Source organism: Prinia subflava, chromosome 21 (genome assembly GCF_021018805.1).
Source record: "Prinia subflava isolate CZ2003 ecotype Zambia chromosome 21, Cam_Psub_1.2, whole genome shotgun sequence".
Classification (NCBI taxonomy): domain Eukaryota; kingdom Metazoa; phylum Chordata; class Aves; order Passeriformes; family Cisticolidae; genus Prinia; species Prinia subflava.
In genome coordinates this window covers 2,116,112-2,139,714 of record NC_086267.1, presented here as the reverse complement: position 1 = coordinate 2,139,714, position 23,603 = coordinate 2,116,112, and the positions used below count along the sequence as shown (strand labels likewise).

Sequence of the window (23,603 nt, the reverse complement as noted above, 5' to 3'; positions counted from 1 at the left end):
ATAAACAGGTTGAGTGAGGTGGGGCTGTCCAGTGTCACGTTTCAGCAGGGCCAGGTACCCTCGGCGCAGGTGCAGGGATGTAAAAGGTTAATCTTTATTTAACTCCGTGCACAGAAACCTCCCCACGGCGTGGGGCGGGGAGGGCGGGGGCTGCAGGCAAATCCGAGCGGTGGCTGTGACTGGGGTAACTGGGGAAGGTGCTGGTTTGCTCTGGGATGAGGCGGGAGGGGGCTGAGATCCCTGAAAACTGGGGGTCTGTGGTACAGATCGGAGTGGGGATGCTGAGCTGGAGGGTGCAGGGCTCAGCCTGGAGCTGGGGAGCCCCTGCTGCTCCCACCCTTCCTCCCGAAGGACCAGACCCGCGTGTCCCCAGCCTGCAGAGCACCTGGGGTGACTGCGAAAGGCAAGGAAGGACAGAGGGAGGCCCTCGGTGGTGACAGGCTGCAATCACAAATAGCCACGGGGTTTCTGGCTGTTCACACACCCTTCACAGAGGTTAGAAAAATCCCCTGTTGGGAACAGTTCCCCCATCCCTGCCGAGCTGGGGAACATTAAGTAGGTGATAATAAGCGGTCCCAGAGTGGGAGGACCTGCTCCCCTCTGGAAAGTGCTACTCCGGACAATTTATCATTCAAACAAAGAGGGGGAAAAAGGGTTAAACACTGCCCGGCCTCCCCTGCCAGCGGTGGCTTTGGTTATCTGCGGCATGGCTGCAGGGCTACACGGTGCCTGTACATGTTCGGGGATCAGGAGTTAAGTGTTTAAATGATAAGTGATATCTTAAAAACATAAGTTTAGCAATGAATCTTTACCGACAATACTATACTATTAGTTAATAGGCAGAATTAACTCACTGGCCTGGGGCCAAGCCCGTCACAGCCAGAGCCAGAACAGCTGAAGCTGCTTTTCACTTGGGTTTTGCTTTTATGGGATTTTCTGCTGCAGGGAGACTCCAATTTCTGTAAAAATATGCTCGTGTTTTCCTCCTCCCAACCTGCCCCTGGAAGCTCGAGGATCCTTGGAGCCCAAGGGATTCTGCTAGGAGCTGGAAAGATTTCCTCTTGCATGCAGAGGTGTGACCAAGGGTGCCAATTGAGGACCAAGGATGCCAATTCAGGACCAAGGGTGCCAATTCAGGACCAAGGATGCCAGTTCAGGACCAAGGGTGCCAATTCAGAACCAAGGATGCTGATTCTCTGCAGGGCATCTCTCAGTGGCCCTGGACCAGCTCCCTATCTGCTCTTGGTGGAACTTTACAGGCAGATTTACTCTTGGTGGCAGCATGGGATTCACTCTGCATCTCTCTCATCCCAAAGAAACCTCCCTCTCCCTCAGCTGGGGCACTGAGACTGACCAAATAACTTCCTTGGATCAAAGAAGCATCTCCTGAATCTTTCTGGTAGCTGAGGCTCCTTTGGAATCACCCAAGACTGCTGCACTGAGCCTGGAGTCTGTGCCTGACAGCTCTGTGTCACCCCTTGCTGCTTTCCCTTGCACCTCCCCTGAGTCCTGGCTGTCACCTGCTGCACCTCTTTAACCTCACAGAGGGTGAGAAGGAGCCACCTCCTCCAGGTGGGGTGAGCCAAGGGCTTGAAAATGACGTTCTTCTTTCTCCATCAGGAACTGAAAATGCAGCATTAAATATGTCACCATCAAACCTGTTTTAATGTCCCCTAGATGTCATCCCTGCTGGCTCTGTCGGCCCAGGAACCAGCTTTTGATGTAAACCAACCTGTGGGTGCAGCTGGAGGGGTGAGTGTCCCATTTCTGTGACCCCCACCAGGGCTGTACCTGATGCTCTCTGTCCTGTGGCAGTGCTGCCCAAGGGTTACCTGTGGGCAGCAAGCAAAATCAGTGTCACTTGTCCTCCAAGCTGGCCACATCCAAGCTGCCTGATGGTGGCCACGTCCATGTGACACAGTCCCAAGGCCATTTGTCACCAGATGGCAGCAAGGAGAGCATCAGCTCACAGTGTGGATGAGGACACACAGAGCTCCCTGGTCCATGGCCAGCCTCCACCAAAGCCACTACACCTGGTGCAGAGTGAGTGGAAGGCTCAGAGGAGGACACTGGAGGAGGTCTGGGGTCACTTGTCATGGTGCTGTGCCACACTTGCTGGTCTGCTCAGGTGTTGCGCCATGGTGACCACAGGAGATTGTGGGGTTCAGGTCAGAACGTGGGTGCTGGTGACAACACCTGCACTGGGAACAGCAAGTTTGTGAGGGCAGCAGCAGAACCTTGGCAGGCCTTCCCGTGGGTGCCAAAAAGATGCAGCAGTCATAGAAAGCCCTTCCTGGGAGCAGAGTGAAAGTGTGAGGTGGGACCAGTGCTCACAGCTCATGACTGAAGATGCTCTTCAGGGAACAAACCAGACTCCAAGGAGCGTGTAAGAACTTCAAAGCCAGTGCAGCAGCCAGGCAAGTCTGCATAGTCCAAGGCCCATCAGCAATAGCCTAAGGGGGAGTTCAAAAGAGGAGAGAGAAGTTCTCCAGTGACTTTCCTTGGGACAAAATTCCCATTGTGTCTGGCAGTGCAGTCCTGGAGAGCTTCAAGAAAATCCTGAGGGTCTGGGTGGGCCCTGGCAAACACAGAGGGCTGCTGCTTTTGGATTCCAGGCTTCCAGTTTGGAGAATCGATGGATCCTTGAGGACACGCAGGACACAACAGCCCTGGGATCTGGGAGGATTGAAATGAGGATGTGAGGAGTTTGGATATGGGGAGTGCTTTCAGACATCTGATGGGAAACGCTGGCAGCAGGGAGTGAGGGGACTGGGGGAGCCTGGTACAGTGCTGGAATGGTGGGAAACTGCTGGGGATTCTTGGGATTCTTGCCCTTCAGAACACGTCTGAAGGAAGGAGCAGCAAGGCCACTGGCTGTCCTGGCCTTCAGCCTCCTTCCTCCATGCAAAAGTGATCCTGAAAGAGCTTCTAAAGATGAAAGCTTCTCCACACATGATGGAGCTGGGCCACAGGGCTCTCATGTCGGATGTGGGGCCAACCTGAATGAGCAGCAACATGTGCAGTGACAGGAACTCCCAAAGCAGGTCAGAGCCTGCAGCTGGCCACACGGAACTGGAGAGGACCATTTGGCTCATCCATGTGGCCAACACTGTCACGGAGCTGTGACATCCACCAGCCACTCCTGTGGAATCAGCTCCTGTGGTGGGTCAAGGCAGAGAACCCAAGGTGCTCAAGCTGCTGATGCACCAAAGGGTTAAGGGAGAGCACAGTGGAGCCTAGGCTGTTTTTTCCATGTCCTTCCATGTGGATTGAGGGACAGGAATCCATCCTCAAAGTCCAGTGGGTCTTCAGCTCCTGGCCTATGAACCTGGCACAGCTTGTGTGTAGAGATCCATGTGCAGGGTGAGACCTCCCTGGGAAGATCTTCCAGGACACAAGTGCTGCCTGCAGGATGCACCTGAACCTTCTGCCCAACCAGCAGTAATTGGGACACAGCTATGGGGGATGAGCAGAGGGCACTGCTGGGTACAACGTGGATACTAGAGGGGTGAGGAGATGTCAGGGTGGTGGCAGAGGGACCTCCTAGGGCAAAGCGTCCTGGTAGCAGTCACATTTCATAGATTCACAGAAGGGTTTGGGTTGGAAGGGACCTTAAAGAACACCTGGTCCCAACCTCCCGGCCATGTCCTGAGGAGGGTGTGGATCGTGAGGTGCCCACAGGGCAGATGTGGTTCCCAGGCATCGGGAAAGTCGGGGCTTGCTGAGTGCGGATTGGAGCTGGGTCTCACCTCGCACCTTCTGGGAAGGTCCTGCCTGACCCCAGCAGTGTCAGGGGGCTTGTGACCAGCTCACAACCGCTCCTCGTGGGAAGTGGGGGGATTCCTGTTCTCTCCTCACCGGGGCTGGCTCCGGGGGGATGGGGGACGAGAAGGGTGCGGGGGCTCAGGGCTGCCCACAACAAGCCTCGGATTCAGCAACTCCTTGGATTTTTCTTTCTTTTTTTTATTATTTTTTCTTTTTTTTAATCCTTCTTCTCCGGACAGGAATCTCCTCACCGCCCTGACCCCCCCAGCTCCGGTGGGCAGCGGCGGGGGCTCAGCCCCGCGGGAGCGCTGCCCGTGGCCGCGGGCAGTGCGAAGGGCGCGGCGACGGGGGCATCCCCCCGGGACCCCCCCGCCCCTCCGCCCGCCGCTCTCCGGTGCCGGCGGCGCAGCGAGCCCCGGCGAGGCGGATTTGGGCTGAAATCACGGCTTTCTCTGGATGATCGACAGCTCCGGGAGAAACCATCGGCGGCCCGGGGGGAGCCTCCGCCCGCTGCCCGCCCGCTCCCCGCCGCCCGCCGCCGGCCCCCGCCGCCCCCCGCCGCCGCTGCGCCCCCCCGGCCGCCCCCGCGGGCAGCGCGGCCCCGGGGCGGGGCGGGGCCCGGCGGGCGGCGCGGGGCGTCCCCCGCGCGGCGGCGGCGGTGGCTCGGCCCGGCCGCGGCGGCGGGGCCGGCGGAGCGCTCCGTGCCCGCGGCCGTGCCCGCGCCGGCGGCGGCCCCAGCGAGGGGCTCTGGGCTCTGCGCTCCGCCGCCTCCATGGAGCGCCGGCCGCGCTGCCTCTGATGCCCGGCCCGGCGCGCACCATGGGGCCGCTGTGGCTCTGCTGCCTGCCCCTCGCCCTTCTGCCCCTGCTCGCCGCCGTGGAAGGTAAGGGGAAGGCGGAGAGGGGGAGCGCGGGGGGCGGGGGCGCTGCGGGTAGGGCGAGCCCCCCTCCGGGTTTTACCCCGGTTTTTTGGGGGGTGGCACTTTGCCCCTCGTGTCCCCCCTCCCCGCCGCACGCCCTTCGGAGGGGAGGCGAAGTTTGGGGAAGTGCTACCCCAGCTGGAGGTGTCGCCGGCGGAGCCCGGTGTGCCGTGTGTGCTCCCCCCCCACGCCCCCAGACCCTCCCGATCGCCGGCCGCCCTTCTCCCCGCCGTCCCTCCGCCAAGGTGGGCATCCCTGGGTACCGCCGAGGGTCCCCCGGGTATGCCCGGCATTCACCGCCCGGTGCTCTTGGGAGAGTCTCGGGGGTGCCCCTCCGCCAGGCCTTACCGGCGTTCAGGAGCTGGTGGCCGGCTCCCCGCTGGCGCCGTGGCGTTCGCGGCGTCCCCAGGAGGAGCCGAGCTCCCCGCCGAGGTCCCCGGTGCTCAGACAAAGCAGTGTTGAGGCGGCAGGTGGGGAGCTCCGGGGCTGGGCGTGCGGGGAGCCTCTCGGTGGGCTCTGTGCGAGGGCAGAGCGGTTCTGCTGCTGCCCGACCATCGCAGCCATCCCTGCCCGCTGCCACCTCTGCCAAGTGACAGAGAGCTGGGTTGGGCAGGGGCGAGGGCCAGGTGTCAGGCCAAGAACCGGCTCGTCCTGGAGCGGCGTGGTCCAGGGATGCCTGTCCATTGTGGAAGGGTGGTGTCGGAGGGGCTGGGTGGCTCCGCTGTCCCTCCGGCTCCCTTGGGCTGGCGGGCAGGCTGGGTGGCCACTGCTGGCCCTGTGCGTGCCGGGCGGGCGGTGGGAGCCGCTCGGACGGTGTTTGTCTGGAACACGGATGAGGCACCATTTATTAAGTTGGAGTTTTGGGAGATGACTCATGGGTTGGCCAGCTATACATCGTGATATTTACAATATGGGAGCTTGGCATAAATAGGACTATTTACGTTGCAGCGGAGAGCCCTCGCCAGCTCTGCTATTCAAATGAGCCCAGCATGGTTTTAATTATGGGGGGGAGGGTTGGGGTGATGAGCGTGTTTGTGAGAGCATACGTGTCCGTGCAGGATATCTGGCCCCATCCTCTGGTGGCCCTGACACTTCCATTGGGCTCTGGGCTTGGCCAGCGGGGCCCGCGCGCGCTTGGCCACGAGAAGCTGGCGCTGCCAAGCGCGTTGTGCCGGGTGCCTTGGGCAGGGATGGGGTGACATCTCCACCCCAGCCTGCTCCTCCTGCTGCCCGAGAGGTGCTGTCGGGCGGTGCTGTGGGTCCGTGGCCAGCTCCCGGGGCTCCTGCCCACGTTCTTAGAACGTGAGTGACTTTCCCACCATCGTGGCAGGCACTGGGTGCACGAGCGCCGAGCGATGGGGAACGAGGAGCGTTGTTTGTCTAGGAACGAGGGGCTGGCCAGTGCAGGTGGGGTTGTTTCACCCACCTGAGGTGGTTGCTCCTCCGCAGATGGGGACCCTCCCAGGGAGATGGTCAGTGGGCTTCCAGCGGCCGTGCCCAGCCGGGGCTGCCGGTGTTGGTTTGGGTTTGGCGTGGTCCCACCGTGGACCCCGCCGTTGCCTCTTGCCCTGTGTGTCTGTGGTGGGGCTGTGGTTGTCCCTCTCAGCGTTGGTGTGGGCAGCCAGCTCCCTAATCCAGCCTTCCAGGAAAAGGCTTCTGGAGAGCTGGCAAGGTGAAAATGTGTGGGATGCAGCTCCTTGGGCGTGCCTCTGCTCTTTCCTTGCTGGAGCTGCCTCTTCCCGCTGCTTCCAAAGTGCCTGGATGTGGTGTCCAGCTGCACCTCTGAATGCTCTGGATCCCTTCGATGTGGACAAATGGACCCAACAGTAGTGCTGGCCATGGAGGTGGTGGCTGGACCCGCTGTGTTCCCGTGGCTGCAGGGAACCTCCACGGTGGTGATGCCCTCCATCACCAGCCCCAGCATATTCCCAGGGCCAAAATGGGGGCAGAAAGGCTTGTTCGGGGGAAAACCACAATTCTGGAGGATCCTGCCTCTTGAGTCCTGTTTTCAGCTCTGTCACAGACCGTTTCTGTACTGCTGGTAATTTCACTTGTCTCCTCTGTGCCTCAGTTTTCCTAATTACAAGGCGTAAAATAATCCAAGCGTCTTTCCCAAGGGAGCCGCGAGGTTTTGTTAATGAACATGACAAAGTGCTTTGGGATCCGTGGTTGAAAGCGCAGCCTTAGTCAGTGCCGTTGTGTGTGGGGTGTTTATTTATCTACATGCTTTATATTTCTCTGCGCGCTATATATTCACTTGCATTTAACAAACCTTAATTAGAAACAAAGCCAATAGGGAAGGAAATATAAACAGGAGTGTGCATGGAAATTGGAAGTTGATTGCTCACTGGCCAGCAGAATGCATGGCTCGGGCTCGGGAGGGAAAGGCTGTTTGGTTAAAACCGGCTCTGTTAAAAGGAAATGTGAAAAGAACGTAAAACATAAATCAATATGGAAAACAGGGAGGTGGATGACAACGTACATAAAGCAGAGGTTAGGAATTGCCTGTAGTTGTGAAGGCGGTTGGAAGGTAACGTGTCTGCAGCTGAGAAAGTTCAGGCTTCTCAAAGGAAAGTTTTTTGTGCGTTTTTCAAAAAAAAAAAAAACCACCACAAAACCCAAACCAGAAAGTCAAGAACAAAGGAGTCCTGGAAGTGTCTGGATCCCACACCGGTTGGTAACGCCGCTATCGCTAACGGCCCTGCTTTGTATTCCTGCCGCGTAGGCTGCGCGCCGATCGCAGGACTGACGCTCCCGAGGTATTTTGGGGGGAGCTGGGAAGGACACGGAGGTATTTTAAAATCAACAGCCTTGGCTAACTCACGTGCGAGGAGGGAAAACCAAGCCGATGGTGCTCATCGCCCCGGCGGAGAGAACTTTTCACAAACCTTGCGGCGCTGGCGCGCTTCCCGAGGGCTGGAGGAGGGCCAGCCCTGTGCCAAAAATGAGAAAGGAGACACGAGATGGCCCCGCTATCAGTGAGGGTGTGGGCAGCACGGAGACAGCGACAGGCTCCAATGGGCGGTGGAGAATTGCCCAGCGTGAGTTTTGCTGAGAAACAGGATCGCGGGTGAGGGGACTCGATTTTGAACATCATCTGTGCTGGGCAATCCTAATCCTGAGCCTGGTTTTGGGCTTGGAGAGGGATGCTGGGGCAGGATGGCTGTATCCACTCCTGGGGTGGGTTACCAGGGCGTGCTGTGGCTGAGGTGCTCAACACGGACATCCCTGGCCATCCTCCAAGCAAGCTGGAGACAGGACTTCAGTGCTTCTGTGTATTTAATAGTGAATTATAACATACATAATATTTACAGCACTCTCAGGCACATGGTGGGATTGTTTGGGGGTCCAGGGCCAGGATTTGGACTGGATGATCCTTGTGGGTCCCTTCCAACTTGGGATATTCTGTGATTCTGTAGTATAGAGTATATTTAATTTCACTCATGTTGTAACATAAGACAGTGTTTAAACAGTCTCTTCTCCTGTACCTGTGTTGAGGGTGGGGGGAGATGCCAGGGACACAGGGTTGGTTTGAGCCTTTGTGTATCCATCTTTTTGGTCTCCGTAGAGGAAGACTTGAGCCATCCCTTCAGGGTTATGCTCATACCAGAGCGCTGCTTTGGCCTTGGTGCTCCATGCAGGTGGATGTTCCAGGTGTGCCAGGACTGTGGGAGCTGCAGGAGCCTCCCAGCAAGCCCAGCATGCTCCAGAGGGATGTGGCAGAACAGCAGGTCCGGGGGAAAACACAGCATCTGTCGAGAGCTGATCCTTCCTGTGAGCTTGAGCCCCAGATCTGCACACACTCTCCTAAAACCAGGAGGGGAGCAAGTGTTTTGCGACAAGTGGGACTGAGGAGCAGAGCCTGTGGTTTTGGCCTGGCCGTGTTCCCCTCCCCTCCATTTCCTGGGTTAATTTTTGACAAGGCACATTCCTTGCACCCACCTGCCCTTTGCATTACAGGGGCAGCAAAAGGGAAAGCTCCTTTTGGAGATCAAATAAATCGGTGCCTCATTTAAACATCCATCCTTGCTGCTCTGTTCTGTGGCTTTTCCAGGCGGGAGCAGCATTCCTCTTAATCCCTGCTGACTTTCCAGCCTCTCTGAGTGACAAAAGGATAGGGAGGAGATGCTGTAGGGGACAGGGCTGCAGGGGATGAAGGCTCGGGGTTGGTGTGGCCACTGATGTCACCCCGCAGAGGGTGTGAAGGGGATGCCGAGAGGTTTGGGGCTGTCCCCAGGAATGGGAGCAGCCATCCCCCTGGAGACAGGCTCAGGGCCCTTTGTGTGCACATACCTGAGCTGCTGGAAAGAGGGGTGGGCACTCAAGGAGCTGCCAGAGGAGCTGGGTAAATAGTGGAGGCTGTGAGAGCTCCCAAAGCTTCAGCACTTTGGGGTGAGGGATGAACGAGAGCCTCCACTGCTGCCCCAAAACGTGCCTGCTCCGCACACACCAGCCCTGCTGGGATAGTAATGAGGGCTAGTAATGAGGAATGGGATACTAGTGAGGGTGGCTCTGGCTGGGAGTGGCGTTCCCATCCTGCTGAAATCCCATTTTTAGCGAGGAAGAGCCGTGTCAGCTCCCAGCCTGGTTTGCAATCCCTCCCGTACCTGGATCCGCTTTACAGAGAGACCAGGGCGAAGCACAGCTGCCAACTGGATCTCCTTGGGCTGGGGGGAGCAGGGAGATCCTCGGAGGCAAAAGTTCAGCCCGAGATAAGGGGAAGGATGGGGCCTCCTGTGATAAAGGGCTGGGCGGGAGGGAGAGGCAGCGCGGGGGGTTCCAAGGGGCTCTGCCCAGCCTGAACCCAGGGATGCAGGGAGCTGGGGGGATCACTGGGGATGCTGGAGGTGTGCAGGGACCCCTTGGAGGCCAGGTGACAGCAGGAGGGAGGAGAGGTGCCTGGAGATGTGCAGGGATTTACTGTTAATGTCTTTATATCAGTGTCGGGATAGATGGCAGGTTGTGCCAGGGTGCAGACACGGGGTGGCCGTGCAGGGCATGCCAGCCCCCTGAGATAATGAGGATGAGGGGAGGGAGCAAGGGAGGATCATGCCCTGCTGCTCACCCCTGCCTGGATTTCCTTGCTTGGGATGAAGGGAGCAGTCTCAGGTCTGTCAGGAAGTGTGGCACCAATTGCCAAGCGTTCAAAGAAGATGGAGCGTGCTACAAGGGCATAAAACACAGCTGTAACTGGGGCTGGTCGGTGCCTCCCTAAATGTCACATGCAGAAATGATAATTTCAGTGACTGAGAACAGTTGTCGCTCTTTGGAGAGCTCACAGGAGGAAGAACTCTGGATTTAGACCTGAGCAACCACACACAAGACATTAGATCTGCTCCATCCTCCCAATGGGCATGAGGAGGGGCTGGGGAGCTCCAAAAGTTGGTGAAGCTTTATCAGTTGATTCAATAAATGATGTTCTTTCCACCTTACCTGTCTCAAAAGCAACCAGCACTTAAAAACACCACATGGTAATGATCTGTGAGTGAAGCAAAGTGAAGGAGCTGGCTGAAGGGAGAAGATAAAGTAGGAAAATACTTGCCCGTGATGGAGGAAATTAAATTAAACCTCAGAATAAAATCATGCAGCCACTTAACATGAGTTTCCTAAAAATAAGCAAAACCCGACCAAACTTGATTAAATGGCAAATTGGAGGAGGTCGTTGGAGGTAAAAAAATGTTCTTTGCAAAGTGGAAGTGGTATCTAAAAGGAGAAAATAAAAAAATCAGAAACTGTGGTCTGGTGAATTTGAAGCCATATAAGGCAGGCTGAGAGAAGAAATTGTTTATCCCCCAAGTTTGCCCTCAACAAATGAGCATTGGGAAGTTAAATGTGCAGGATGGAGCCCTTGGGGAGGAGGGGGATGACTTCAGTGTCACCCCGAGGTGGCCAAAGGGAGCTTTGCTTCCCAAGGCAGGGCTGGGAGACTGCTCTGAAGGGAAGGCAGGAGAACTCGTATTTTACAATAAGTCAATAAAATGAATATTTGAGCCAGAGTAAATGGGACGAGCATCCTTTAAGAAGATCTCCCTGGGTGATCCAGGAGACTCCAGAGAAGTAATTTCAGAGGAAGGGCTCTCTTATGGATTAAAATCTGCTTAAAGAAGGGGAAACAAAGAGTCAGTTTTCCCACTGGACGGGGTCAGCGTGAGGCTTGTGCTGGGTGATGTATTCATAAAGTAGAGAGGGGTGGGAATGGGAAGGCAAAGAGTGTTTGCAGATTATACAAAATTATTCAGGATGATAAAAACAACAGTTGTCTTGAAAATATTGCAAAAGACTCTCATGACACTGGATAGCTGGGCTATAAAGTGGCAGATTAAATGTAGTCAGGGATGAATGAGAAGGGATTCACATGGAAAAAATTACCCTAAACCCATGCATGCACAGTGGCAGTCTTTAAATTACTTATTAGCATTTTGAGAAAGAGATCTTAAAGTCATTGTGGATGGCTCTTTGAAAGCATCAGCTCCGAACTGGGAAAGGGAGTGAAGATGCTTGTACAGGAGAAGTACAGGGGAGGGGGGCTCAGGGAAAGGTGCAGCCTGGGGAGGGAGGGGGCACAGAGGTGCATTGGGCTGTGGGAGGTGTAAAGAAGAGGGTGATGAAAGGGGGATGATCCTTTATTTTATATTTTTTCCCCTCTCCCTGGAGTTCTCTAGCAGAAGGTTTCACACCAGGAGCGATGGAGGGTGGAGGCAGGGCAGGGTGAAGCTCTCCCCCGTCCTGGGTGCCAGGGGCATCATCGGGTACCCTTGGTTGTGGTGTGCTCCCTGAGCATCCTGAGCACTGCTGGAGGTGGGATGGGAGCCAGGAATCCTTTTGGCTCAGCCTCCCCTGCTGGTGTGGTGTTTGGAAGGAAGCAGGGGACGGTGCCTCCTCTGGACCCCCACACTGAGTGTCCAGGCTCGAGGAGGTCCCACTGGCCCCCAGCTCCCACTTTGGCTTCCCCCAGCTCCCACCCCAGCAACTCGGGGTTGCTGTTCCCTGAGGTTTGTAGGGGTTTTCAGCTTTTCTTGCCTGAAAGGTCCAGCACCAGAGCCAGAGAAGACAAACTGAGTCTGCCAGTCCGTGTTTCCAGGGTTGTTTATTCTTTCATTATCTCTCAGCTCTGTCTCAGCTCTGCAGGGCGTCCCCAGCAGAGCAGGACCCCGGCAGGACTGGGCGGGTCAGAGGGTCCCGGGCTTTCTGTACGGTCCCCTGACCCAACCACTGCCCACAACGAACTTTTGATTTACAAAACCTTACCAATACTCACTACCTATGTTAACATGTCATTTCTACTCTAAACCAGTCCCTGTGATCCAACTCAGCAGAAAATGGGGGAAAAGAACAAGAACAAGGAGGACAGGACCACTCCCCAATTCCTCCATCTTATCTCTTCGAACCCATATACTAAAAATCTTAGATTATACATTTACACTCTGTGATAAACTAACTACTACTTATTTCAAACTCTCTTGGCTTGTAATTCTTTGTCCAATGTGGGTATTTTCTCCCATGGCCAGGGAGCAGAGGCAGTGTCCTCCTGGGCTCTGTGTGAGGCTGGCTGAGCCCCTTGTACAGATCCCAGACCCCCTGTCCGGTCTCCAAACCCTCCTGCCCAGATCTCAGACTCTTCAGGGCGACCAGAGGGATGCCCTGGACTCCGACAACCACGTGCTGGCAGCGAGCTGGGCTGGAGCACGTGAGGGTCACGTCCCGCCGTGCCGAGGTTACGATCGCGTTCCGCGATTCGCTTTGCCTGTGATCCCCTTTCCAGGCTCCACAACCGCGGCTCGGGAACCTTCACGGCGAGCCTCACTTCATAAATCTTGGCCTTGTTTTACTTTTAAGCCTGTCTGGTATCAGGGGACAAAGTGAGCAGGAGAAATGCGTGACCTGGGAGCAGCGTGGATGGAGTGAAACAAGATGTCCTGGCTCGATGGAGCCTGCAGGGATGGGGGCTGGCCAGGCTATAGGGAGTTTCCCAGCCTTGGGAAAACATTTCCTGTGGATCCCTTCTGAGGGATCTCTCCTGCAGGATCTCAGCACCTCCAAGGCTGCTTGCAGAGTGCCCTTGCAGGTGTCTGAGCACTGGTTCTGTGTCTCCAGCCTTTGTGTGCACCTTGGTGGCAAATGGGAGCAGGGCTGTGGCTCCCTGGGCGTTGCTCTGGGAGGGAAAGCGAGCTGGGGGTGTGACATTCTCATTGCCTGGGGAGCAGCTGGTGCCTGGATGTGGGGAATGGCTGGTGGCAGGGTATTGATCAGTGCTGGAGCATGCTGAGGGGTGGGATGGAGGTGTCAGCTCCCCCAGGCTGGCTGCTGGCGTGGGGCACTGAGGGCTGGGATCAGGCACAGCAGAGCAGCCCCAGCAGGGATAGTTTCCAGCTGTGGAAATAGCTTCAAATGCATGGATGGGCAAATGCATGGATGGACAAATGCATGGATGGGCAAATGCATTCCCCAGGCAGAGCCTGGAGTTGCCCTGTCCATGCCTTGTAAATGTCCAAGGCCAAGCAGGACAGTCTTGGAGCAGTCTGGTCTGGTGGGAGGTTTCCCTGCCCGTGGCAGGGTTGAAAGGAGATGGTCTTTAAATTCCTTTCCAACCCAACCCGTTCTGTTGTTCAATGGAATTTGGAGAAAGCCCCACTTCTGCCTGCCTTGCAGGGGGGATGGATAGTCCCAGAGGCTGGGGCAGGGTAAACTGAGGGATGTATGTGTGATAGTGTGTGTGGAAATAATCCCTTGCCACAGCCTCACAGCAGAGCAGGGGGCTGCCATGGGCTGGAGGGGACAGAGTGCCCAGTGCCTCCAGGACTTGTCCCTGTCACCTTTGTGGAACCTCTGAGAGTGTGGACAGCTGCAGAGCAGTCGGGAGCAGGGCGGGCACGGGGAAGGTGCTAATTAGGATGTTGGCAGCGTTAGCAGGGGTTGGTGTCTGGCTGGTGGGAGGTGTGGAAGAGCAGCGTGGGCTCTGCTCCGTGTCACGCTCGGTGCAAAGCTCAGGGTAGCAGGCTGCTCACAAGTCTGCAGGGGGGACAAGGCCAGCTCAGGGCTGATGGAGCCATCCAGGGGTAGGTGGGTGATGCTTTGAGGCCACCTGGGTGAGAGTCACGATGTGGCTTTGTCCTGGGGCTGCTGGGAGCATCTCCAGTGATGGGGAGCTGCCTGCTCTGTGCTGCTGCTGCACAGAACTAGCCCTGATACACCTGCTTTTCTCCTCCTTTTGCCTCCTCATCTTTCTTTTTCCACGGCTGTAGGTGAAATAGAGAGAAGAGGAACTGCTCACATTGCTTTTGGGTTGGTTTTTTTTTTTTTGATCTGATGTCAAATTTATGCCATCACATTGAATAGCTGCCACGAGATTTTGGTGTGACTGACACCTGTTCTGGCTTCAGAGCAGCAGCTTTTGATACAAACAAATCCTCTGGAAACGCTGAATTTGCTGTCAGCTGCTCCCATGTCTCGCCTGGCCCCTGTTCCCAGCCTTGGCTAAACCTTGCACCACTCAGGAGGTTGCTGGTGCTCTGAGCCGTGGCTGGGTGGATCTCTTGATCTCTTGAGCTTTGTGGGACAGGCAGAAGGTGCAGACATGCAGGTGAGGCTTTGCCAGGCTGGGCTGCTGAGCAAGTGGCTGTCCCCATCCAGCAGGACACAGCTCAGGGGTGTGCACACGGCAGGAAAACGGGCAGAGCCAAAAGCTGAGCTGGCCAGCTCGACGGTTGCGGCGTTCCCTTTCATCCCTGCCCGTTCCGGGAGCCCATCCTTCCTTATCTGGGGGGTTGGGGGTGAAGTTCAGTCTCCCCAGGCTGGCTCCCACGGCTCTGCCTTGCTTCTCCCAGTTTCCGTTGGTCCCTGCGTGAGAAAAGGTGGGGCTGCAGGGAGGGGAGCTGAAATTTGGACTGGAAAGGGAGGGGAGCATAGGGGACACTGCCAGGGGCTGTGGTAGGTTTGGGAGTAGCACATTTGGGACCAGCAGGAGGGACCAGTGGAGCCCAGACATCCCTGTGGTGTCTTGGGTGGGATGGCAGGGGCTGCCCGTGGGGTTTTGTGTTGGGAGAGGCCAAGCAGGTCACCCTCCATCAAAAGCCTTGCCCTGTAATTTGAGTGGCCTAAATATGACCTGAGCTCCTGCTTGTGGGTGCTGAGCCCTTGGAAAGCTGGCCTGGTGTTTTACTGTATGTTTGGGAGGTCCTCAGTGTGTGGGCTAGAGAGGGAAAAGGGAAAAAAATGGGATTTGTGAGGTCAGGCCTGGGTGTGTCATCCACCAGCCCTGAACTGCTCAGTGGGCAGAGGGTGGAGAAGGGCTCAGTCCTCCGTGGGTCTCCTGGGGGTGGCAGCAGGTCACAGAGCTGTGGTGACATGCCCACCCTGTGTGTCACCATCAAGGTGACAGCATTTGCCTGGTGGTGTGTCAGGGTCTGTGCTGAGAGAGGAGCCCTGTGAGTGCACAGGCTCAGGTGATGCACCTGAAACCCTCTGCAGTCTCCTTCCCTGTGGTGGCAGTAACATGCCACGCACTGGCCCAGGACTAAGATAAAACTAAGAAAAAGCCTGGGGAGAACACATTCCTCTCCTGGCTGCTGTGGTGGGGATGCTCAGTGAGGGGTTCTGAGGTGCTGCTGGTTTTTGTTCAGTGCAGAAGTCCATGGTCTGCTGTTGTGCTTGCTGCAGAGCTGTAACTCCTGAGAGGGCTGTGGGCTACCGTGGGTGGTGAGAGCTCACCTAAGGTGGGTGTGTGGTGGCCATGAGGGAGACAATGCATCATGTCAGGGAAGTGTCGTGAGGGCGAGCAGACAAGCTGATGGATGAGTCAACAGAGCCAAAAAATAAAAATAAGAAAAATGCAAGCCTGGCTTCTCTTCCAGTTCCATAAAAATAAAATGAAGCAAACCTGATGCTCACATTGCCTGAAGAAATCCCACCCACCAGCAGCGCCAGGGAGATCCTGCTGGTCCAGCATCAAGTGATCACACTCTGACCATGCACATCCCTCTGCTGTCCTCATCAATGTGTGACAGCTCTGCCCTTGCCCCAGCCCGCAGGCTTTTTTTTTTCCCATTTTCAGCTAAGAAGAGAGCCTGGAGCAGAGCCTGGCTTTGCTACACCTGCCTGTCCTCCAGCATGGGGTTGGTGTGACCCTGTGCCAAGCCTGGGCTCAGATTTCCCACCCTTCCATCTCTCTGCCTCCAAATCTTTGTCTCCCTCTTGGACAGTTAAATTTGCACCCCCTTTCTGGTGGTTTGGCCTGAGTGGGCTGGGTTTCCTGGGTCAATGTCTGCTGAAACATTTGGATGTCCTCTCCCAGGGAGGACTTTGCCCATGCTGGGGACTGCGGTCTTAGCTACAGCCTGGTAGAGACAGCAGGTGATCCACAACTTGGAACATCTCAGTTTAGTGAGGCTGGCCCCAAATCAAGTGTTTTAACCAAGCTGCAAATGTTGCAGTGGGATTTCTCAATATTTTAGGAGGGTGGTGGAGGGCTCTGCTCATCCTGGGGCTGTGTCTGGGAGAAGAAGGCGATGAAGCCTGCTGCTGAGAGTGTGGTTTTGTTCCATCTCCTGCACCCAGACCAAGTCCTGCAGGGGTGGTTACCCTTTTCCCTTCTCTGGGCTGCAGTTGGAGTAAATACTCATTAGAGATGTTTTATTTCGGTGTCTCAGGCTCACGAAGCCGGTGGAGGTGGGAGCGGGGATGCCCCACAGCGGGGCTCGCCAGCCTTTAATACTTGGAGTCCTTCTGCTGCCTGCATTTGCATGGCTCTGGTGTGGATGAGACATGCTGGTCTCCATGGTTTTATGTGCCATGGGACCGTGCCAACAGTTTAATCACAGCTGAACCCTCACAGAGCAGCATAAAAAATGTTGTAGTTGGGATTAGGTTACCCATCCTTCCTATAAAAGACTCTATAAACAGTCCATCAAGCCCCAGCATTCCTGTGTTGGCTGTGAGGTCCTTCGCACTTAATGGGTCTGGCATTTGCTTTGACTAAGCCTTCTTTGGGGGGAGGCAGTGATATAAAGCAGCCCCCAAAGAATGGGGTATTTGCTTGCTTTGGTGGGGGAACCCAACTGGGCTGGCTTGGCAGAGGCGGTGTTGGATGTCAGAGGAGCTGCGGGTGAGAGGCAGCCGTGACGAGCCCAGGAGGCAGCGACAACAGCAGCTGCTCCCTCTCCATCACTCAGGGCTTTCTCCATAGGGATTTGCTGTTTGCTGGGGTGGCTGAGAATTTTCCCTGATCTTGGGGCAGGGAAGGACCTGGGACTCCCTCTCCCAGCACGCTTCAGACCTGTCTTGTCTCTGCTGTAGCTGAGTAATGCTCCAGTTAAAGCTCCCTAAACCTTCTAAAAAACCCAGAGCTCGGTCTGGGGACCAAGTGGTCTCTTTCTAGCCACAGGTGGGCTCCTTCCTTTTCCTCCTTCTTCTCCTTCTCCTTCTCCTTCTCCTTCTCCTTCTCCTTCTCCTTCTCCTTCTCCTTCTCCTTCTCCTTCTCCTTCTCCTTCTCCTTCTCCTTCTCCTTCTCCTTCTCCTTCTCCTTCTCCTTCTCCTTCTCCTTCTCCTTCTCCTTCTCCTTCTCCTTCTCCTTCTCCTTCTCCTTCTCCTTCTCCTTCTCCTTCTCCTTCTCCTTCTCCTTCTCCTTCTCCTTCTCCTTCCCCTTCCCCTTCCCCTTCCCCTTCCCCTTCCCCTTCCCCTTCCCCTTCCCCTTCCCCTTCCCCTTCCCCTTCCCCTTCCCCTTCCCCTTCCCCTTCCCCTTCCCCTTCCCCTTCCCCACCATGCCCTTCACATTTGATGCCAGCCATGGAAGGGCTCCTAGTTTAACACCACCCATGGGACTCTAGTGAGGTGTTCTGAGTTTTGTTCATCCTTTGGGGAGCCAAAGGGGCAGGGAATGGATGGATACCCGGGTGGGAGGCTTCAGTGGTGCCAAGGGTGCTCCCTATCCTGGTTGCTGCATTGTTGAGGTGGGTGTGCACACCTTGATCATTCCTTGGGGCTGGTGATGTGTGGGGCAGTGTAGATGCTCCTTCCTGGGACACTCATCTCCCTCCTGGAAACCTTAAAGCCATTGTTATGCTCCAGCTCTCCCAGCAGTGTAGGGAAGGAAGAGCCCTAACCCTGCTGGCTGCCAGGAGGTGCCAGCTGTGGTGGCAGTCCTGTGGGTGACACCTGCCTGCTTGGAAAGGGACTGAAGCCATCCTGAGGTTTTGTACACAGTGAACATCTGTGGGGTGGGAGCTGCACCCGTGCTGTGGTGCCAGAGCTGGGCACAAGAGGCAGTCCCTGATCAGTGCCACCGTGCCACTGGGACTATCTGGAGCTTTTCCTGGCTGGTGTCACATCTTTTGAGCCCACCAGCTCCAGGGGCAGTTGCTGGAGGAGACCAGGCTCTCCAGTGCTTTTCACCGAGTTTAATTCATTTTAAGGTTTTTTACTTCCCTAAATTTTCTTTTAAGATGATTTGAACAATTTAATCATTATCACAAAAATGAGATTTCTGATGTAAGCTGGAAGCAACCCCCCACTCAGTATCCTGCTGAGGGGAATTCAGCTCACCTGCCTGACAGGCTGGTCTTGATCATCAGCCTGTCCTCAGAGGCCCTTTTCTCTCTGTCATTGCTATCTGGAGAAAATTAACAACTGCATTTACGTGGGAGCATCATTTTTGCATATAGCAAATGCCAAGGGAGGTGAATCCCATCTCCTTCACCTGGGAATGCTCTGCAAGGGCACTGCCCACCTGAGCAGTGGTTTCCTTCATCACTCTCCATCATGCTGACCAAGGCTTTGTCACAGCTAATCTGTTAGCTACATGAGGTAAATCTGGTCATAACAAATCCGATTTGGCTAACCTGGCTTGTTCTACAAGCCCGTAAGTGAATAATGGAGCTCACACAGAGACCTCAGCCAGTCCAGAGAGCAGGCACTGGTGAGGTATCACTGCCCAAGGAGCTGGGCAGGGCCAAGACCCAAACCAATGGGGGTCTAGAGCCAGGAGTTTTGAACTCCCTATGTAACAGAGTTCAGAACAATAAACAGGCTGCTTGTTTGATGATCAAGAGGACCTGAATCATGTTTTCTGTCTCCCAACCAACAACCTCTCGGGTAACAATGCCCAGGGGTGCAGCTCTGAGCTCACAGCCAGGGTCACTCAGCTCTGCACACAGCAGGGACACAAAACAAATCCTTGTCCTGCTGCACACCAAGGACAACTTTCATCCCAAAAGCACAAACAAGGGTGGCTGAAGGGAGGAGCAAGAAGGATGGGACCTCACAGCCTGGAGCTGTAATTGGACAATTAAACCCCAATATGGAAACGGACCAACACTTATAAAAATGTAAGATCTCATGACCAGCTAGGCATTTTGTGACCATTTTTAGTCCACCTTGGGTGTAGCCCTGGTCAGGCCCTGTCCTGCCCAAGGTGTATCCTAGAGGCCTTTCAATAAATCCCTGCTTTATTCTCTAGCTCTGTCCAGTTTCTGTTTCAGGTCAGCCTTCCCTAAGGCATCACAGGGCTGGTTCCTGTAGAGCCCACTGAGGTCCAGCACTGGGAACTATTTCTTGGCATCTGCCACTTAATCAGTTCTTAACCCCCTTTTTAGCATTTTTTTTGAGTACAGGCAGTGGCTCTGTTCCCAGGCTGCCCTCACATCTCCTGATTCCAGCACTCAGACACTCCCCTGCCTTGTACACGGCTCCTCTCACCCATCACACTTGTAATCTCAGTGAAGAATGAAATCAGATTTGTTTGACAAGACCTGTTTCTTGTAGAAGTATGTTGACTGGTGCTAATTATACTCCTGTTCTTTAATTCTTTATGATTGGAATTACATCAGCTTTTTCATTATTTCCCCAGAAGTGATTTTAAAACCGAGCGAGACCTTGAGTGCCTGGCTCACGTTGTAATCCTGGTGCATCCACTAGACGTGATCCTTCTGCTCTGAGATGCTCTGCATTAGTGTCTTCAAGGACTTCCCAGCTTTCTTCTTCTCCAGGCATCCCCTCATGGCTTCTTGCTTGTTAAGCCTTGGAGTCTCTTGGGTCTGTCACTGTGAAATGTGCTGGATTTTCTTAGTTCTCTCTTTTGTTGTGGTTTAACCCCAGCTGGCAGCTCGTCCCCACACAGATATAACAGACAGATGGCATTCCCTGGCACAGGCTGCCCAGGGCAGTGGTGGAGTCACCATCCCTGGAAGTGCTCAAAGGTGTGTCCATGTGGCACGTGGGGACATGGGCTAGTGGGGAACTTGGCAGGTCTGGATTAGTGGCTGGAGTGGATGATCCTGGAGGGCTTTTCCAAACCTGGTGATCCTCTCATCCCTTAGTCCATCCCTGTCAAGTGTCCATAAAATGTCCACAATTGTCCAGAAAATGTCCACTGAGTTTGTGAGGTCTGTGGCACTGAGCTCCATCTGTTGTGGTGGTCACTCAGACAGGAGAGGGAATGGTGATGCTCTCTAGAAAGAGAAAGAAAGAAAGAAAGAGCTGGAAAGAGCTACCCAGGTTTATTCCACTGCCCAGTTACTCCTGCAAACCTTGACTGGTACAGGAACCCGGCTGTGAAGTTTTCTTGTGGTTTTCACCCCGTTTGATAGTGGCTTGTCCCAGAATTGGATTTTCCACGTCTGTTGTGGAGGTGTCGCGCAGGAATTTGATGTGGTCATGGTTCCTTGGGCTTGTTTATGGAAATGTCATCACTGAAATGGCCAGAAATGAAGATAAACGATGCCTGGGGCTTCTCCAACCTCCACAAGGCCATTGTGTAGAAAACAGTTTTTTGGGTACCACGTGGCCCTGCAGCATCTGTTCCAAAGGCTCAGTTATTTGCTAACTGCTTGCAAACGTGTGTGATTTTTAGGGAACTACAGCCAGACCGTTCCCTGGCTCGTTAGTTATGTATGAGCTAAGGAATCCTGGTTCCTCAGGGGAGGAAGCAGCCCTGTCCTCTGGGGGGCTATGGAATAACATCCCGCTTTCCTAATAAAGACACAGACCGGCTGACCACGGCCACCCTTCACACACCACGAACTGCAGTGAGGGAAGTTCTGGCTGTGTGTAGAGTGAAAAAAACCCTGTTAATCACCCTGGGAGTGGAGCAGGACTGAGGCAGGGCTTGAATCAGTGACAGCACCTCCAGCCCTGGGCTGTCTCAATGCTTTTCTCTATGAATTTTAACATTTTTACTTAGCATTTTTTCCCTATGTGCTGAAAAGAACATTATCATAACTTTTTGTTGTCTTCAGATGTGGCTTTTCCAGAGGTTTCCTTTATTCACTTCCCGCCAGTCACAATAAAATATGGATTATTCTCCTTCAATTTCTCACGCATTGCCTTTGTGTGTGTGGGGTTGTCACAAAGACTTCGTTGCTCTGAGGCTGGTTTTGGTTGAAGTTGTTGTTTTCCTAGATTGTCTTTATATATATATATATATATATATATAAATAGTTTAAACTTTTTTTACTGAATCACAGAATGGTTTGGCTCGGAAGGGACCTTAAAGATATAGTCCCAGACCCCTCTGGTTTCCATCTGTACTTTTTGCTCCGGTTTCCTGGTTGACTCTGATCGTAAATTTGATGAGATTTTGGAAATTGATACATTTGGATCAAGGAGCAAAGCCATTTCAGGTTTGGCTTGCTCTCCCTTTGGCCACACACACTGGGGTCACCAGTGCTGGGGCAACTCCGTGCTTCCAGCCTGGTGATTCAGCCCTCGTTCCGTGCCATTGTCAGGTCCAAAACGGGAGACCTGGGGCTCTTTAATGCACTTTGTGCATTAAAATTATGTAATGAGCCTGTCCTCAGTGCTGGCGGGGTGTGATACAGTGACAGATATTGACAGGTACCAGTGTCTGCAGGCAGGGGAGAGGCAGAACGTGGTGGTGAGAGCTGGGTCATCACGTGTTGGCTTTCCATCACACGTGTCATTGCACGTTGTGACAGGCATGTCCTGAACATGTTTTGATTTATGTTGGGGCAGTGGGGGCTCAGCTGAACCCCCCAGAGGGGTCTTCTTCATCATCCTCTCCTGCTGAAGTTCCCAATTCACGGAATCACAGAGTCACAGAGGTTGGAAAAGCTCCCCAGATCACCAAACCCAATCGTTGACCCAGCTCTGCCGTGTTCACCACTAACCCACATCCCCTAGTGCCACATCCACGTGGGTTTTGAACACTTCTGGGCTGGTGACTCCACCCCTGCCCTGTGCCAATGTGTGATCACCCTTTCCATAAAGAAATTTTCCCAATATCCACCCTGAGCCTCCCCTGGCCCAGCCTGAGGCTGTTCCCTCTCCTCCTGTCCCTGTTCCCTGGGAACAGAGCCCGACCCCTCTGGGCTGTCCCCTCCTGTCAGGAATTGTGCAGAGCCACAAGGTCCCCCCTGAGCCTCCTTTTCTCCTTTCCCAGCTCCCTCAGCTGCTCCAGCCCTGTCGTGTAGAGCAGTCCCAGCTGATGGATCGATGTGCCACTGCTGGCATGGGTGGATCCTGGAGGAGATGTGCTGTGGGGAGGTGGCAGTGCAGTCTGGGGAGGTGGCAGTGCAGTCTGCTGTGGCAGCTCGGGCCAGGCATGCTGGTCACCCTGCACTCACCTCTCCTGGCTCTCACCATCCTCCTCCTCCTCCTCCTCCTCAGGAGCCCTGCCCAGATTTCCTGCTGGAATGGGGAGGGGAGTCCAGGACTTCCTCAGCCTCGGGTGAGGCACAGTATGGGGTGAGCTAACAGGATGTTTCAGGACTGAGGAAAGACCACTGAAGGTGGATTTGGGAGGACATGCAGTGACCTTTGTCAACAGGAATCATGTCCTGTTTGGCTTCTTGAAGGACCCACTGCCCTGGCAAAACCAGCCTTCACCTGTGAAGTGGCACCTGCCAGGTATTTGCAGGTGTCTCTTGTTTTTGGTCTGTGCAGGCTCTGCTGTTTCAATGCACTGCTGCTCTTTAAGGAGGGAAAGTCCTTTTGGCACCACTGAAAGGTGGCTGAGCCTCTGGATTTTCAGGAGGGAATGCCAAGGCACAGACTTGCTTGTGTCCCTGAGTCTGTGTTAGTCCAGGTAGCCCCTGCCTTCCTCCTGCCTTGCTGGCTTAATGCATCTGCTGGATTTTTGCTCCAAAACACAATCAAGAGGAAGCAATGCTGGTTTTTTCCCCCACCAAAGTTCTAAAACTCAGCAGATGAACATCCTGGATTAGGCTGAGGAGAGGTGTTGTTAGTGGGTGGTGGGGGCTCCCACATCCTCAGATGTGTAGGAATGACGTTGTTCCCAGCCTGTGTTCCCAGGGCTTTCCTGGGGGCAAAATGTAGAGCTGCAGTTGGAGTTCCTTTTGCCAGAGCAAGGGAGCACTGGGTGTTTGAATGAGATGGTGGCTGGGATCATTATACAGCAGTGATTCGGGATCCTGCTGTGTCTCACCTCCTCGAAGAGCGAGATTTATCTGTGATCAGAGCAGATGTCCAGCTCTGGTTCCCTGTCCCCGGGGTCCCCCTGTCCCCAAGTTCCTGCTGCCCCAGCTGTGGCAGTGACCAAGGTGACTGTGGATTTGGGCAGCCAGTTCCTGCAAACCTCCACTGCTGGAGACCCCCCAGGTCCTGGTGGCCAGACTCAGGGCTGGACAGCCCTCCTGGGGAAGCAATGTCCTAAATCATCAGCTAATATCCAACCTGAACATCCCAAGTCACGATTTGTATTTTAAAATGGTCTCTCGTGGGTCAGGATGTCCACCCTGGAGTGACTTGCTGTTCTCATTTTATGGGATGAGTCACTGTTCTTGTTTTATGGGATGAAAGCCCTTCTACGTAGCTGAGTGTGGGTGAGGGCTGTGTTTTCCCTTCATTACTTCCAGCTTTTTCTTTACAAAATTGCAGCTCTCTGGAAATGGCCATGTTCAGGGTTTAAACCGTGTTTTTGGGTCTCATTCTGCCCCAGGTGTTGGTGGCA

General features: G+C 54.7%; 1 protein-coding gene across 2 annotated transcripts in view; it reads left to right on the top strand.

The window, feature by feature from the left end:
- Window positions 1–4,409: 4,409 nt before the first annotated feature.
- EPHB2 (EPH receptor B2) overlaps window positions 4,410–23,603 on the top strand; it is a 128,855-nt gene continuing 109,661 nt past the window's right edge. For both annotated transcript variants that reach the window (XM_063417064.1, XM_063417063.1), the window contains exon 1: window positions 4,410–4,648. In XM_063417064.1, the coding sequence (XP_063273134.1) occupies window positions 4,564–4,648 (85 nt within the window). In that variant the 5' untranslated portion in view covers window positions 4,410–4,563. The remainder of the gene's footprint in view (window positions 4,649–23,603) is intronic.